The 18,442-nt window shown below is 39.1% G+C and overlaps 1 protein-coding gene across 12 annotated transcripts in view; it reads right to left on the bottom strand.

Moving 5' to 3' along the window:
* The window catches only part of EXOC1 (exocyst complex component 1), a 34,887-nt gene extending 19,824 nt beyond the window's left edge, over positions 1-15,063 (bottom strand). For 4 of the 12 annotated variants that reach the window (XM_075149129.1, XM_075149139.1, XM_075149132.1 and 1 more), the window contains exons 1-9: positions 14,739-15,063; positions 10,646-10,779; positions 9,669-9,799; positions 7,432-7,591; positions 5,675-5,862; positions 4,469-4,696; positions 4,090-4,222; positions 3,600-3,709; positions 2,984-3,037 (exon numbers count right to left, since the gene is read on the bottom strand). In XM_075149129.1, the coding sequence (XP_075005230.1) occupies positions 2,984-3,037; positions 3,600-3,709; positions 4,090-4,222; positions 4,469-4,696; positions 5,675-5,862; positions 7,432-7,591; positions 9,669-9,799; positions 10,646-10,769 (1,128 nt within the window). In that variant the 5' untranslated portion in view covers positions 10,770-10,779; positions 14,739-15,063. Of the gene's footprint in view, positions 1-2,983; positions 3,038-3,599; positions 3,710-4,089; positions 4,223-4,468; positions 4,697-5,674; positions 5,863-7,431; positions 7,592-9,668; positions 9,800-10,645; positions 10,780-12,145; positions 12,370-14,725 lie in introns of those variants that run through there. The other 8 variants (XM_075149131.1, XM_075149134.1, XM_075149135.1 and 5 more) reach the window with 5 other exon arrangements.
* Positions 15,064-18,442: the final 3,379 nt, after the last annotated feature.

Raw genomic sequence — 18,442 nt, 5'->3', positions numbered from 1 at the left:
AGATTAAAAACTGCCTTTGCATGTCTTTAAGTTGGAACAGAAGCCAGTTTGAATCACAGAGTCAAAACTAAAGCAACTTTAGCTCACCCTTCTCTATTGTATTGGGTACTAATCAGTTCAAGTCTTTGGATAAAAAAGCCCTAAAAGCTTCCACAATACATTCACAGAATTTTGTTTTAAAAAAATGAAGGTATGAGTCTTGATATTATTTGTAAAAGACTAACCTTTACTAAGTAATGCAATGCGAACATGCCAGTTTCTCAGTAAAGCTGGACTACTTTTTTGTATCCAACATGAACATGCACTTACTTTAAGTCCTGTTCTCTTAACTACATAAACTGAGACACAAATGGACCCAAAGAAACAAGTCCTAGACAACTTCATTCATTTATTCTCACAGACAATGGGGAAGGGTCACACTGTTAATCTCCCTTCTAAAAACAATCTTGTATCTGACTCCAACAACAAGCTAACTTTGTAAAGTGTAATTATTGCAACAGTTTGGAATTGGAATCCAGCCAGCATTAGCCACACAGCTGCTGATGTGATTACTGAGGTCATACTCAATACTGCATGTACTTCTTGCATATAGCAAATATTTTCAACAGGTCTTTGATACACTTTTATAAAAACTAGGTACAGAAAACCATTTGTGGTCCTCTCTCCTATCCCCTGGTGTGCAACATTCCTACAGCATGCATTTTAATGTTCAAGTTCATTATAGTTTAAGATAATTTACCTGGCGGCTTTCACCGCTTTCTTCAACTAAGTCAGTCCAAAGGCTAGTTCATATTACTGCTAGGAAATACTCAGCTATCCGAATTTTTATTGCTTCTTTCATCTAACGATTTTATTCATATCCCTTTATTACATACAACTTCTTATTTTTGCTTAGTAGTTGCATTCTTCATAAAGCTAGGTGACAAATGCCCTTCCAAGACAAATGTCTCTCTCCAAGCCAGGACTAATCATTCTGGTTGTCCTAAATTATGTCCTGTTCAAGTCTGCTCCGAAACATTATGGAGCTTCTAGGTGTACCTTCTCCATCTAATTAACAGGCTTCCTCTCTCTACACATACATTTCTACTAACTGTTACCAAATGATACTGCAAGTCTGTTATTCAGCTATTTCATAGTTTCAAAGCTTCAAACTATTTCGTATTTCAAAGGCAGAAAGCCCAGAGTTGCCTTTTAATTGAATGCTGAACCTGGTTGTTAAAAAAAAAAATCTTTAATGTTATAGACACACAGTAAGGTTAATCAAATATTATTAGGACACAATAAAGACAACTACATTAACTGTTAGTAACAGTTACTGCAAACAGTTTTTAACACTACAGTGAACGGCAATCCAAAGTTACATTTCTGTTTAAAGCTTTTAAGATTTATTCTCATTTTTACCTAAAGGAGATGAAGCACCTTAGTATCTTACAACAGTAGTTTGAATCACAGCATTGGGTTTGTTTGCTTTAAAAAAAAGAGAACAATTCCATACTTCTAAGGTAATATATTTAGGCCGAAATTTCAATGCAACTTTGGTTTTCCATCTAATGAGTTCCAAACTGGAGTATGTCTTGCTTGTATTAGCAGCTGCCTAGACATTATCATGTTTTCACTTGCCATTTTAGAAATCTTTATCTGCTTTAGTTTTTTCTGAAGTGCTTTATTTTTTTGAAAGAAACATTCTAAACAAATAATGCAACTCTTCAGATGTTAAAGGTAAGAGTATTCCAGACTTTTCAAAAACATGGGACTGAGAAATTGCTATATTTTATTCACCAGACTAACAGAACAAGGTCATTTTAGTAAGATAACACAAAAATCTGTTATACCTCCAACACTTCAATCCGTACCTCAAAATGAAGTACACAATTTTTTTTTTCTTTTGCAAAAAGAAAAAAAGCTTTGCAGAGACTCATCTCTTGTAGTTAATGAACTGTTCCTGCTTAACCTCACAGCGAGGTCATATTTTTTATCTGCTGATTAATACCTCACAGCTAACAGCAGGCCAAAACTTTTCAGAGGGCAAGTTTATATGAAAGACAACGTGAGGCCACTATTAGTACCAGAATTTAAAAAAAAAAAAAAAAAAAAAATTGCAAATTGGTAATAGCATTCTCAATAGCACTGAAAAGTCTCTTTAGAAGTATTTCATCTAATACACGTAGTATTACATAGTAATAATAATCTCTTACCATTTTTAAAAATAAAATCCCCAGAACAGAACATCAGAAAAGACATTCTGTTAAACAGCCACTTTCATACGCAAGTCCAATATTCAAACTTTGTGAATGCTTTTACACAGGACTTACACAACATAGCTTCTACTTGCTCATTCAGAGGCCAGGACACATATTCTGTGCTCAGTTCTTCAAAATATGAAAAGTAACAGGAGAAACGTACCTTCTTAAGAACAAAAACTAAAGGCAAAAAATTTAACATGCCGTAGAACTGGAATTCTTCTGCAAAGTGAAGAAAATATAGGAAGCACTTATCTTTGCCATCAGAAGCCAGGTTTGTACTCTCAAATGCAATTTGATATACAATTATCCAGCATAAGTCTATTCCATTTTCTGCACACAGTCTGATACATAAAACCGAAAACTTCTAAAACTTTGATTGTGCTAATATGTATAAAAACTGAATTATTTTTTATTTACAAATATTACAATTTCACACAATTGCAGTATCTGTACAGTTGTACAAATACTACAATTTCCTGAAAATATTCTTCCTCCATACATCTCAATCCGTCTCTTAGCAATTTCTGGAGATCAGATCTGAGGAATGTTATCTCATAAACAGATAAACAAAGTTTGAGGGCTGATAAAAATAATGGAAGTGAAAAGGGGCGTAAGTCTGATGCTCTGCAATTGGTAAGAATAAATTTCTTTTTGTAAAGCCAAAAATGCAGCTGCTAGTTAGATAAGTCAAGCTCAAAAAAATTAGTTAGAAAAGCTTGTATCAAACCCAATATACTCACTGGAACTGAAAGATAGTAGGACCTGTTATAGAGTTGAAGGAGGGTCTGAGTAAACTAATTGGAGATAAAAAAAAATACAGAAATTAAAAAACTGATGCTAAAAAAGACATCCAGCCTTTAGGAAACAAGTCTTGGGACACTGACTTCTAAATATTTCAAGTTAAGGCTCAAAAATCAAGGTTTAGACATTTTACTTTACATGATTGTTTTTTTTTTTTATGGCCCTTGAAGTTCAGACAGCAAGAACTCCAATGTTCTCAGCCTCTGACACCCTTAAACAAAAAAAGTCAATGCTTTTTCTCCTCAATTAACCAAGCCTTACAATTAAAATAAATCCTCATATATCACACAATATGTTTAATTCACATAGCAAACCCACTAAAGAGAGGTGTTTAAAGAGAGGTGTTTTGATTTTGGTTTTTTTTTTTTTTAATATAAGAGACTTCTGTAGGCAACTACTTTCGTATGCTTAGTAATATCTCTGCCTGAAGTACCTCTAGCAGTCCATTCACTTACTGATTACATCACAGAACGCGTCCAATTTTAGGTTGATTGTTTTTCATCTCAGGAAAAGTTTGTGACCAAAAACTTCATATAAAATAGTAAGAAATAATACCTGCTGGACAAATACGCTGTTCAAATGACTGGCAAGTCTCCGTGCAAATTGCTCACGCAAGTCACTAAAACGCTGCTGTTGCTGTTTCACTGCATGAAGCATATCATGTCCTAAAAATAAAAAGAACTTAACAGAGTACAAGATATATAGCAATATATTGCATGTGGGAACCAAAAGGACCAGAGGTCACAATACCCTCAATCTACAGAAACAAAATCTAAGACTAGTTGGAAAGGCACAGTCAGGCCTTGGAACAGGCTGCCCAGGGAAGTGGTTGAGTCACCATCCCTGGAAGTATTTAAAAGACGTGTAGATGAGGCGCTTAGGGACATGGTGTAGTGGGCATGGTGGTGTTGGGTTGACGGTTGGACTCGATGATCTTAGAGGTCTTTTCCAACCTTAATGATTCTATGATTCTGTGATTCTATGCAATAAAGGCACTACCATAATAAATTTTGTATGTTAGACTGTAGTCTAACAAAAACATTACCTGGACGAAGAGCTACATTCATACACTGCAGAAGGGCATCTGCTGCATTAGTGCAGGCCTCAATGCCTCGAGAAGATGTCAGATCTCCCTCCTGAAGGGCCTTTATATGACCTTTAGCCAAATCCATGTGATTCTACAAAATAATGGATAGTACTGTCCATAAGTCAGAAGGAGGTTGGTTTGCTATGCTGCTGAACCAAGAATGATAAATACAATTCCATCATTATAGAAACTTACTGAAATTAGTGCAATAATAAAACAGAAAAATAAACTCATTATTTTAAATGAACCTCCTATATGGTTGCTAAAGAGGGTAGCAACCTAAAAGAATTTTATATCTGATGTGAACAACCATAGTAAACACAATAAAAATGCTTACCACTAAGAACTCTATCTCTGACAGTAGTTTCACATTATTTGTATTGCTGAGATGGATTAGGTGGTTGCTTTCTGAAATTTGATCCATTTGCTCTTTTACACTCTGAAGCATTTCTTCATAACTGCTCAGCTTTAGCTCAATTTGGTCAACTTCCTTTAGAGCTTCATCCAGCAACTTCATCAAGATATTCACCTGTTTCTCCGAGGCCATAATTGACTGGATATTTGCCTATACAGAAAATTAAGCCACAACATTTTAAGAGACATTTTTATATCTCAAAAATCACTCTGGTATCTCCTTCTGTCTCTATCACTGTCAAATAAACACTTTCCAAAACTCTTGATGAAAGCAACAAAACAATATAAGCTTGTAGTACTTCTCATTTAAAGTCTTATTGAACACAGCAGTCCCTCAGTCTATGACATTTCTTTATTTCATAACAAAAAAAAAAAAAAAAAAAGATATAAAACCAAAACTTTGCTCAAGTTCTTAGAATTGAAGTATTGATCTGCACAAAATAAAAACCAAACAGTAATCCCTACTATACTGGAACATTTTTAGTTCCAGAAAAACAGCTTAGATGATAAGGTCACATTTTCTATTGCAAGATCAGCTATCTCTATGATAACAGCCATTTCCAAAATATAAGAGAAACATACAACTTGACAATTTGAGGAGGTTGTTGACTCAAGACTGTATCCCCTGTATCTCCTTAAGCTTTCTAAGCGATCTCTAGAATGTTGGGTTGTTTAAAAAGCAACACAGCAAACAATCTGGTACTGTTACAGACAGACGAACACTGCAACATTATTAGGCTAAGCCAGTTTCCTAATTACACTGAGAGTAGTATTTTAGACATAAGAGTTCACATCCATGGACATGAACATCTATTCTCTCTCTCCTTGCACCCCTGCCTTCAAGAAAGGCATATGATTCTGCATATGATTCTGCCTCCCTTTTTTCTTCTCAACTCCTCATTTGAAAGCCTGCGACTCACCCCAGAAGGTCTGGAAAGTAAAGAACAAAGCTGAAGATCTTCAAAATCTGATAATAAACAGGATGTAGCTGTGCTTAGGAGCAGATATACATTTATATTTAAATACGCAGCAGAACATGTTAGCTACCTTTTCAAAGAACACTACGTAGTCAGTATCAATGAAAACAGTTCAACATGCTAACACACTGTACATTAGAAGAAATGTTTACCCCATCTAGCACTTGTAGCTCTCGCGACAACTTCTCTGCAAACGCTTCAGCATTAGAAATAGCATATTCACACCCTTCCATCATTATTTCAATATCCTGTTCCTCTCTTGCATTTAACTCCTGGTATTCATCCACAGCCTCTTCATCACCTCCTGCTACACTTTGATTCTCTCCACTTGGAACGGATTCTTACGTAGAGAAGGGAAATAAAACACATTATCAAGTGCAGAAAGGCACAATCATTTTAAGAGTACTTAAATATGTTCAACTATCTTTAAGTAAATGAATCCATTAAACTACTTTCATAACAAGCACCTGCTGACCTACGCACACTTTCTTCAAGTCTCAGTCTTCTATGGGCTTCATTAAGATTTCCAGAAGTGGTTCCCAACAGTGATGTTTTCCAAATTATGCAACATAACCAAAATACAAATAGCCACCTTCCTTTATTGCATGTACTGCATCAGTTTATTCACCTCTCAACGCTGAGATCGACATCAAAATATATTGCAGTATTACACTAGACTTGTTAGCATAAGATCAGTAGAAGTTAGAGTCTCTCTTGATAGACAGAGCATAAGGGAAACATACTAAAGTTGATTAAGAAATACATCACGGAATAAATAAAAAATATCTTGATGCTTAAGATAAGTTTTTCACAGCAGGAAAATCAGTACTGAGGTAAGTGAAAAGTATATAACAATGTTTTCAAAAACTATGATTTCTCATAGCAGTGCTCGCTTAATTCAACAAGCCATTCAAAGGCAGACAAATCATTTACAGAACATTAATGCAGTCCAGCCAGAAAGCGTTTAGGACATTTGAAACATCTCTTATCTCTAGCAACTTGATAAGCTATGCAAAGCACTATTTAAAAAAAAGAAAAAGCGTATTATTTAAGAAAAATTGCTTACGAAGCAGAATAAAGGAAAAAGGTGTTACGCACCTTCTGCAACTTTAGGCAGTTCTGAAGAATTAAAAGGTATGGAAAAGCAGAGGAAAGGAAGCAGAGAATGTTAGCTAGACAAAGCATGAACAGTGTGTATATTTTTAAGTGGCAGTAAGTTTGAATGTTTTAATATTGCATGAACTTTAAAAGTTAGAAGTTGGTTAAAAACAAATTTCAGTCAACACCGAAATACAGAAATGCTGTCCTCCCTGTTTTACATTTCTAATTCAAGTTCTTCCGCACAAGCCAGTCTAGTATTTAATATCAACAGTTTAACCACTTCTGACCGACTCAACGCGAGATGTGCTTACTCATAGGCTCTACTAAAAATTTTTAACTATTAAAAGATAATGTGACTGTAAAAATATTTAATACAGCATGAGCGAACAAGATACAAAGCCTTCTTAGCAACCAGTCAGTCACGTAAACTGTAATAGGGTCCAGCAGAATTTAACACATGCTTCACAATTTATAAACTAGAAACCTCACATAACAAAAGCAGATTTCTTAACACATTTAGACCTACCAGATCTTGCAGGCAGATTTTATTTTGTTCAGGAAACAGAATGTCTTAGAAATACAATAAGCTTATAAAAATTTAGAACTTAGTTAATGAAGTATTTTGTCTCAGTTCTCTAACAGAAAATCTGTTATCTAGTCACATTGTTTATATGAAGACTTAGAAAATATAAAAGAATAAAGTTGAATAGGAAAAAAAGTCAGGATTAGGATTTTTTTTTTTTAGTGTATCTGTTCTACATGAATAATTATTAAACTTTATATTTAGCATACAGGTGTAGAAATTTACCTTCCAAAAGCTGTGAACTAACATTAATAAAGTCAATTTTCTTTCTAAGATATCTCTGATTGAGTTTCCAGATACATGAAATGAAGGTGTTCTTTTCCACTGTGCTGCTTGCAACCCATTTGTACACTTTGTCAAAATGCAAGTCAAATTCAGGATTCTCCTGCAAAAGATGAGATATGTTACAGGCTCAACAGTCAAACGATTCTCTGAGCAGCAGAGATTGTTCACTCATTTAATTATTGAGATGACAGGATAAAAATGAAATTACACAGATGCCAACCTTAAGCTGATACACCAACTCTGGCACCCTGATGCACCTTAACGAAGGTGCTAAAACATTGAAAGAGAAAAAACAGAATCCACGCTATGAAGACAGTATTTTGTCAAGCCAGATAAGGCAACACTAACACATAATACAGAGATCTGTAAGAGTTTCAAGAAACGTTTGACGGCGCTGTCTGCCCTGAAACACTGTCATCAGACTGACTAATGCCTTGCGTTAGCCTTCTGAAATTAAAAACGGTAGCTGGAATTACTGATAACATATACAACACAATTCAAGGAGACGTAGGGGAATAGACAAGGGGGAAAAATTATATAATATACACTTTATATGTTTTATAGATATGATAGTATTGGATAGCACTGAACAGGATAGAAAAGACCATTTGATATTTTAATAGCAAAAAACTACTACAGAAGTATTTTCAACTGGATTTATTGCCTGATGAGAACATTGTTGTGATGACATTTGATTAAAGTACTTTCCTTTCTACAAGCCACTTATGAACTCAGTATGGACTGTAACTGGTAACAGTCTGTTTTAAAGATCATATTCCAAGCATTTTCAAGGTCCAGCCTCTTTCTGATGAAAAGTTATGGCCTCAGATACATGTTAAATTCTTACTTATACATAGTTTGTAAAAACTATTATTGCTGCTACTTATTACTTATATTGTCACTACTATCTGTAGAAGCAGGCTGCATATAAAACCGCACACGATGGGAAACGGTATTTCCTGTACAGCGCAATAAAAGCAGTTCTGTTTTTTTCCGTAGCTTATATTGATAAATATAATTACCATACATTTCTAAACAAAGAGTATCATTACATAAAATTTGAGTTGTCTGACAACTAGTGCAGGAAAGGCCTGTGTCAAAAGAGTTGCAAAGGATCACATTTGTAAACCAAAACATGATGCACCTATCAACTTTAATTCTGATGTTTTTTAATATGATAAGAGTTTGGCATTCAACATTTGTTTTTTGAAAGAAAATTTCAAAGTCGCTTATTAGAGTTGCTCATATACATTACAGCACATTTCTGAAAACAGTTAACCGAATTCTGTTTTGCAAGAAAAAGCCCTGAAAGACGGTATAATTTTAAATGGAACCTTAAAATGAAAGAAGCAATTCTGCAACATGGTATTTAGGAACAGCAAGGAAAACCTAAAATCTAGCCTACAAGTATGTGGATAACTGAAATAACAAAACATATTTAACCTACATTTGGGGAGAGGGAAATTGAAGAATTTTCAACTTCATAGTTTTCTGCACTACTCTTCCAAATCACCAGTTAACAGAACAGAAAACCAGACATCACGGGATGAAGAATTTTCACCTCTGCCTGTTTGTACATCTTAGTTTATGACAACAGATTAATTTAAATGGTCAAAAATAGGTTGCTCTTTTTGTTCTATGGAAAAGAACACCACCTCAGGACTGTACGCTTTCCAACAAATGGCCAATGTCATGATTTGGATAACAGATATAAGAGCTCACCTTCAAGCTTATATACTGCTCATTAAGAATGTTTTAAGTGTACTAGCAAAAAAACATTACATGTAGCTCAATGTCATTAGTAAGATGGTAATAATTTTTTTAAGGGGAAACTAAGCTTGGAGTAAAAATTTACATAAGACTTGAAACAAACAAAAAAGTACTGGTCCTTAGCACAAGCAGTCTACAGTCCCTAAGAGATCACTACAATAAACAGGGCAGATATTCATAATATTGCTATTCAAGCATATCTAGACTCCTCTTACTCGGTTTACCAGAGTTATATTCTTGAAAGGGCTGGAAGAAAATGCAGGCATAAGCAGGACGGGAATGTATCATCCTAATTAACATGTGATCAATCTAAGCTTTAAAGCAGTCAGTATCAAGGAAGTTAACACTAACTTGGAACCAAAAGGATGTTCTAAGCAGAGCACTAAATGAAAAAAAGTTACACATACTTTAACAGCATCTTTGGCATCAACAACAGCGAGATCTCGAAGTGCCCATGCAGTCTGCCTTTTGTAGAAATCTCCCTTGTCAGATTTTTTGACTTTTACCACGTTTACTTGCACTGGTCGTTCCGTTGTCACTGTTGAATAAAGTAAAAGAGTAATTTCAAAATGCACAAATTACTTTAACATCTGTTTCTGCTGTATTTCAACTTCTGAAATGAATTATCTGTGGGGGAGATTTCATAGTATTTATCTGATGAAAAGAGACCCTTTGAAACATTTTCATCCACAATATCCACAGCTCAGTTTAAGTCTCAGTCAACCAGATATACGTCTCTATACAGCTTGTGAAGTAATGAACCAAATTTACAGATATTTCTTTGATAGAGCAGACCTTAGACCATGGCCACATAACTGACAAAGCACAGAGGTAACTGGAGATTATAGTCAGAATGAAAACATTTTCTGAGATTCCTCAGTCAAAAAGAAATTCTAGCAAGCTAATCTATTGACAGATCGACCCAAAGCACCTTATTTTTTGAAGAGACATAATATTATACACATACACTCAAAGGAACATTAGAATTCAGTTCAGTTACTGTGCCTTTCCAGAGCCCTCTGCCTTGGACTCTAACCAGTACTTTATTGCATTTTATTTAGGCTGATTAGCCTAAATGCCTACTAAATCCCTTTTCAAGCACTATACAAAGCCTGCTTCAGAAGTCCACCAGTCCCACACAAACAATTTTCATTCTTTCATTTCAAATTACAATGAGGTCAGGGAATAAAAGTGCAGGGTTTTGTTTTGTTTTTAATAGAAGCAATAATGGAAGTATAAGCTACAACTGATTTTCTCCATTAGAATCGGAAAGCACCTGTTTTATACGAGGCAAGAACAAATATTGTAAATAAAGCTAAGACAAATGCAACTGAGTAAAAAACAAAGGTGAAGACACAAAATACAGTGTAATATTACTATGTACCTGTGGCACACAAAAAACAGTTTCTCTTCTTTTTGCCTGCTTTGCACACGTTCACAATGCTCAACAAGCGTTCATCATTGGGAGTGAAAATATCCCTCTGTAAAGCATGCTTGATTGCAGTCATTTTCTCTCAGCTGAAAGATTTTAAGAAGTCATAATACATTCAGGCACATTTAACACACACACACAAAAAAAGAACCAGTAATTGACTTACAGCAACTACAGTTTTTTGAAATGAAATTGTACAGCTAACTTAATGAATCACAATCTAGACAAGCATGATTTAGGTAGAAGACTAGCCCACTTTAGGAAAAAGTCCAAGATAAAGCTTACTATCTTACTTCAGTTAGACAACTGTAATTTACGAACACTAGGATGATCCTTCTGCCTAATTTAATGGAGAACAAAAAGCTGCTTAGTAGTAAAGTGGAATGTGAGGCATTAACAAAAAAGTTTAAATGGGAATCAAGAAAAAAAAGACTCTCTCATTAAGCAGTGGAATTTTAGAATGGGTATGAATGCCGTGGATCCAATAAAAATCTGTATGAAGACAGGTGAACAAAAAAAAACCCACCAAATTTGACAGGATGGCGAATGTGAAACTAAAGTCACTACAGTGATGACCTTAAATGAAACTTAATGTCCAGAATCCTTCAAATATACCTAAAACCTTCAATTAAATTTTCAGGACTCTTTCACCAAATCAAGGTTATATGTTGGGCAGACCAAATTGAAAATAATGTTCCATTTAGAGGGAGAAAAAGTGTCTCTGGCTCCCTGCTTTGCAGGAAGATTTCTGGAATATATTCTGGATACGGTATGCCATAGCAGTCATTCAATCCACCACTCAGATGCCACAATTTCAAGTCTAACAAATTATTACTTTTGAGCCTTGGTGTACCATACACACATCCTAATTCTCTTCTGGTAGAGGGAAAATTCATTCTGATTCAGGATCAGTGTCCCTGCACGCTTCCACACTCCCTCCTCCCTTGGTATCGTAAAAGAAATTCTAAATTAGTAATTGATCCCATGTTATGAAAGCATTCTCAAGTATCCTGCTCAAACAGCTTTCTTAAAGCAGAAAAAGTACCTCACATTCTATTTGGTGGCAAAAAAAAACCCAAACCAACAAAACAAAAAAACCCAGTCTGTACTAGAGTTTTCCCAGGTTTGATACTTCTGTAAAAAACATTTGTGGTGGTTGTTGACCTGTTGTCAAATTCATCATTGCCAATTCCTGGAGAGTTACTAGAAATTTATTATTACCATATGAGAGGCACTGTGTTTATAACTTAACTTTACCCAGCAAGCAGGCATTACTTTTTTTTTTTTTTAAATTAATACAAACGTAAGACCTTGCAGAGGGCCCATGTAATAGAATTCAGTAAATTTTTCTTAAGTCAGATTTATCTTCTAGATACTGAAGTCTTTTTCATAAAAACTTCCTTACAACAGAACAGCTCCTGGATAACACAAACTATGAGGACAGATACACACCTAAGGCAACAAACCTCTGAGCCTCTAGAAATACAGCGTTGGGTTTCTTTGTTTTGTAAAGACTTGTTTCACTGCTCTTGCCAGCTACCACATACTACTAAATGTAACAGGCTGTTCTTCTTCCTCTTTATCCTCAAATGAGGGTCTGGCAATTGTTACAGTAATGCAGAATAAAGATGCATCTTTGTAGCTGGCAGAAAGTTCAACTTCAAGGTCATCTAGATCTGAAAAGGCCACAACACAATTTTGCAAAGGTAAGTCCATTAGGTTTGACAAATTTGCTGCTTTTTCTTGGATGCATGGACGGGAGCTCAGAAATTGAACACGTTTTTTAATTATGGAGTTTCTTATCTAGCAAGGGAGTAACAGGATATTTCACAAAGAGAAAGAAAGTAAGCATGTACACTTGGTAATAAATCAAGAGATTTCTTCCAGGAGTCAAATGCTGACCTTGAACCCTATACTCTAACCAAATGCTAAAAAAGATAAACTTCTGCTGAAAGATAGTAAACAGACATTACTTACTCACTTTCATAGCCTGTAACAGCAAACACAGGAAATTGTACAAGGACATCAGGGACTGCTCTTTACACCTTCAGGTACATTGGCAGATGTAGTTTAATGTCAATGACGTAGTCACATACCAAATCAGGCCATTAGGTTGCATGAATGAGGTGCATCTGCCATTAACAGCAAAAGTACTTTCCTGACAACACCCAAAGTTTGCTTTCTAGTTTTTCTCCTTATTAAGAATAGAGTTTTCAGGTAATTTGGGGGAGGTAGAGGAGCAGAAAAGGAGGTAAAGAGAGACTGGGGAGGAGGGGGGGTGGATCTGTTCACAGGGTTTCCCCTTCAAGTGATTCACCTCTGCAGTAACAGCAGCCAGCAGCGGGAGAAAGTGAAGGGTGAGAAGAAGGGGCTGTAAGAAAAGAAAGCTGTTCAGATTTGTCGGATGCGTTAAAAAGTGGTTTGTTTAAAAACATTCACCAAGAGTTCTCATTTTCTTTGGCCATGCCTTCAAGTAAGTATGCAACATGCTCAGAGGAAAGCATTTATACTTCTACCATGTTCGTTTATGATGATGAAGGATTTGCAGAGGTAAAATAAGACCAACATTAAATTAACCATGCACTAAACAAGAATAAAATCCCAAGGAAGACACAAAATTCTGAAAGAGACTTCCGAGATAGACTTCAGTATAACCACCTGGTTCCCTAGCAAAGCATGGTCTAGTCCCCACCAGATTCTAGAAATCCAGGACAGGGGGGATGGGACAACACCACCCAATACTCAAACTTGCAGAGACCAATCAAATAAGGAAAAAACCAAACTCCCACCAAGCTCCAGAAAATTAAGGAATTAGTAATATGCACCTGATTCAGAACAGTTCCTCACACTACAGAGAGATTCTACGTAGACTAAAAAGAGTGACACTTAGACATCACATTTCAATGCTTTTATTTAAATACAGAAGCTCCAATATTACTCTGAACTTGTACTTTAAAATTCTACAGTACGTTAAAACATTATTAATATACATCACATGCTACACTGCCTGAGGCTGAGACAACAAAACAATATGTGGAGTTAAATTTTAGGTTGGATTTTTCGCTTAGAGATGCATTGGTTGCTTTCTCTGACAAATACATAGCAAAGACAAAAGGGTTCCTTTGGCACTTGAAACAGAAAAGGCACCGACTTTTCTTTTAGCCTTTTATGTCCCACTGTGCCTGAGCTCAGCAGGCCACCACCACATCTCTCAGCTTAGGGAATCTAGTAGTTTTAAAGATTAGTAACCCAAGGGCTTTGGGAAAACAAGGGCCAATATATCAGGTTGCAATCAGTATTGTCAAGTGTACAGCACTCAGGGCACTCAAAGAAATGCTGTTTACATGACACCGCTATGGCAACATAACACTCCATGGCTGCTGTCTGCAACTTTCCTCCCCTTTCATCAAATGCTGGGCCCAGCTTTTGTTTCCCAATTTGCATCAGGTTGTCATTCCTGTTACTCTTCAACAGGTGTGCAAGATGAACACACAAAGTGCCAACAACTTGCTGCATTTCAGAAATACCCCCTTTCCTTCCTGATTTAGGATTTTACTTTCTGACACCAAAACCTTCACAACATGCCAGGACCAAGTACATCACTAAGTTCTTCACACGTGACTCCTGCTGTTCCAAAGGAACACAGAATTAAGCACAAGGAGCTGGAGATAAAGCTGCTTCCTGAGAAAGCTTCAAGAGAGCTGAGGCCATGCCAGTCTCTAATAAAACCCTTTAGTCATTGCTGCGTTTTTTTTCCAGTAATGTTAGAGACAAAGCCTCGGCTACATGAAATCTATCAAACACACCACATCACAGACACAGCCTGTCCAGGAAATACATGGGAAAGATTCAACAGAGCAATTTGATAAGGCTACTTGGTGAGCACTGCTTAGCCTCTCCAAGTGTGCAAACAGGAAAATACGCTGTTCCTGCATCCTATCAGGTTAAAACACAACATGGGAGCGCAGCCTAACTGTGACATCCCCGAGAATCAATCAATCAAAAGCCCAAGCATTTAACAGGAGAACTCACAAGAGTTACTTACAGCAGCGCCGGCCTCCCCAGGCCCGTCTGGCACCAGCTTCACCGCCTCCCACCTGCGAGTCCCACGGCTCCACCCCGAGCCCGGCGGCCCAGACACGGCCGAGCCGCCCCGGGGCCACCAGAGGGGCCCTGTCCGCGGAGGAAAGCGCGGCAGGCCCCCACACCGGGGACGGGGGAAGGGACGGAGGATGCCGGGGCCGCCCTGCTCTCACCCCGGAGCCGGAGCCAGGGCCAGGCGGGACGGGACAGGGAAGCAGGCGCCTCCAGCCGCGGCGACTCCGGCCGCAGCCCCCCGCCGCTGCGCGCTGCCCACAACGGCCGCTTCCGCTCACGTGACGCCAGCAACGAGACTGCAGGCTAAGCAGCCCGCGCAGCGCCCCCTTCTGGAGGAGATGGGCGTAACGCCTGTAACGGCCCTAACGTCCGCCCGCGCGCCGAGCGGGGTGGGGGAAGAGAGGAGGGGTGGGGGAAGAGAGGGAGGGGTGGGTCGAGCCGATAGGAGCGCGGGTAGGGGCGGGGCGGGGCGGGGCGGGGCTCCGGGGTGTGAAGGTGGAGGGGAGCGGGCTGCAGTCGGCACGGGCGTAGCTGCGTCTGCTTCCTCAGAGCAGGCTTTGTGCTGCGGCCCTAAAAGCAGTGCCGAGCTGGCACAATAAAAGCCTACTTGGGGGGTAGGTGGTGTTGCTAGGCTGGAACAGTAACTGTGCGGTGGTCTTCTGTGACTGGCTGGGCCCGGTTTGAGCTGGGCCTTGCCAGCAGGTGACACAGTTGGTAGCACCCCGTGAGGCCCCGGAGCTTCTCTGGTGGTGAAGGGACCCCAGAGGTTGTCAGGCAATGCCGTGGTGAAGGGTGGTCCCGATTCTTTCGGCTGTGTCTGGGTGTGCCTTCCTGAGGTGGCTCCTGCCCGACTGAGGTGGGTTGGTTCAGGTAGGGGAAAAAAAAAAACAGGAAAAAAGAGAAGGGCCTGAAAAACCTCGCCAAACTCTAAAGAGCTGGGGGAAGAAGCTCCCTCCAGTAGCTGTGAACTATTAGGTAAAATAAAACCCTGCTGTGTCATTACAAGGCATAAAACAGCAATGTCTCGCAGCTCACTCAGGGATAGTGATCGGGTGCTTACTGTGTCGTTTATGGGCTCTGCCTGTTCATCTTCCTGTTCTCACGATGGCCCTGCTTCGGAGTAGCCTGCTTCATCCATTTCTTCCCTTAGCAGGGGAAGAGTTTCTTCCCTTACTAAACGAGCTGACTTTTGCTTCCAACATTTCTTCTTGTGTATAGGGGTGACTGATACCAGCAGGGGTTGGTTGTCTGGTTCAGATGCAACTGCCTGTTTGAGTAGCCGCAGTGCCTGTTGTTTTGGCGTCAGATCCAGAGACCACCTCTTCCCGTTGAGGTTCTGAATAGTCTTGAACAGGGCTCGGTAGGCATGGGCCAGGCCCCAGCACGTTGCAGTGATTTGTGTCTCTCTGGAATTGCCAGGCTGACAGCATACTTTTCCCAAATACTTTACTAAGTTTTTCAGGATTCTGCACTTGTTCAGGGGTGAAGTTCCAAAACATTGGAGGTGCCCATTGTCCTAGGTACTTGCTCATACTATCCTACACACTCTGCCACTCTTAGCTATCCAGCCTCAGGGAAGATCTCTGGGTGGTATGCTTAAAATAGTTGTTTAACCTTAAATAAGACCTGGAACTCATTCAGGAGACATAGCAATGGGAACACACTGGTTTGAACATCCCAAGGATATTCAAAATTCTCAAGAGCTATTGTAATGGAGGAGAAGGTGAAGGAGTGGGAGAAAGTGTCCCCCCTTGTCTCCCCCATAAATTGGCTCTCCAAGGAGAAAAGGTAAAGAGTGTAATTATTGATAGTTTCTGAGAGATGGTTCCCGAAGTACGGAGATGACGGCAATGATGATGCCAGATTAGTCTCATGACCAGTAATTTTATCATATCCTAAGCTAGTGCTACACAGTACACCAAAATGATAACCTTAATCCAGCCCCAGAGGTGATAAACAGCACAACAGGGAGCATATAGACCGAGTAAGGTTACTTGCTTACATAACACAACTCTGAGAACAAGCACAACAACTCTGAGAGCAAATAAATCAACATTGCGACCAGCGACTTTTAACCTAATAATGAATGCTTATAACAAATTTGTTTTAACATGCTCTGGTCAGATCTGTCATTATCTCAACCCTTCGAGCGTACAATACATTACAATATGACAGTATCTTAGAATTCCAAATGACAAAGAAGTCCATCTCTGACTGCATGCTGTAATTCAATTTGGCCACAGCACTGGGATGAATATAACTTCTGGGAAAAGCATTCAGATTTTGGCTCTACCCCTAAGCAGAAGCACCCTTAGTAACTGACAGTATTTGACGCCTCTCATGGTTTAACCCCAGCCAGCAAATAAACCCCACGTAGCTGCTCGCTCACCCTCCTCCTCCCCCCCCCCCCCCAGTGGGATGGGGGAGAGAATCAGGAGGGCACAAGTAGGAAAGCTTCTGGGTTGAGATAAAAACAGTTTAATAATTGACATAAAACGAAGTAGAACAGTAATAGTAACAATGAGAACGACAACAATAACAGAATATACAAAGCAGGCAATGCACAATGCAACTGCTCACCAACTGCGTGTCCTGAACGGGGGTGAGCACCCCCACACACCTGTTTTTTATACTGAGCATAATGTCACATGGTATAGAATACCCCATTGGCCAGCTGGGTCAACCACCCCGGCTGTGCTCCCCCCCACCACCTCAGCCTGCCCTGCACGTGGCAGGGCATGGGAGGCTGACAAGAGAAACCAAAAGTCTCCCTGGTGCAAGCACCACTCAGCAACAACCAAAGCATCAATGGGCCATCAATGCTCTTCTCATACCAAACCCAAAACACAGTGCACCCCCCAAGCTACTGGGAAGAAAGTTAACTCTGTCCCAGCCGGAACCAGGACAGTATCCACCCCTTATTCTATACCATCTACATCATGCCCAGGTCTCACATTTTCCAATACATTGCAATTAGTCATCACCACTTTTCCTGCCTTTTGATATATACACATACAAGATATCATTCCCTTAGTCCATGGGCCATCCCTCTAAAATGTCCGTTGAGTTCATTTAGTCCATGACTTCAGGTTACATCTGTCATAACAGTCTTTCAGGGCAGGAGAGATGGTGTGTGGTGTTGAACTGTTGCATGCTGAGGCCAGTTCTGGTTCCATTGTCACTGCGCTCGTCCAGTTCTATCATCGTTGCACTTTGCTGGGTTTCATCGGAGTTCATTCTTCATTCATCTGGGTGATTATTACTGTAATACTGTTAATATGGCATATGGTAACCATAGAAGTGATGACATACAGTATTATATAATAACTAACATCATACATTCAGTTCATTGGCTATTTTAATCCAAAATTAAATCCCCTTGAGGTACACACCGGACTTCCCCATCCTTCCGCATGATCCACCAAGTGCACCCAGGTCCCTGAGCAAAAGCAATCCCACGAATGGGTTTTCCCTTGCCGGAGGCAGGAGTAACCCAGGCTGTCTTCCCCAGCGTATTTCTTATGTGCACATATTTCTTATGTATTCTTTATCCCCCTCTACAGTACGTAAGGGTTTGGATTGGGCAGGGCCGGCTCGAGTGACAGATCCCCTAGTGTTGACTAACCAGGTGGCTTTTGCTAAATGTGTGTC

The sequence above is a fragment of the Calonectris borealis genome, chromosome 4 (assembly GCF_964195595.1).
Source record: "Calonectris borealis chromosome 4, bCalBor7.hap1.2, whole genome shotgun sequence".
Taxonomy (NCBI): Eukaryota; Metazoa; Chordata; class Aves; order Procellariiformes; family Procellariidae; genus Calonectris; species Calonectris borealis.
This window is presented reverse-complemented; position numbering and strand designations above follow the sequence as displayed.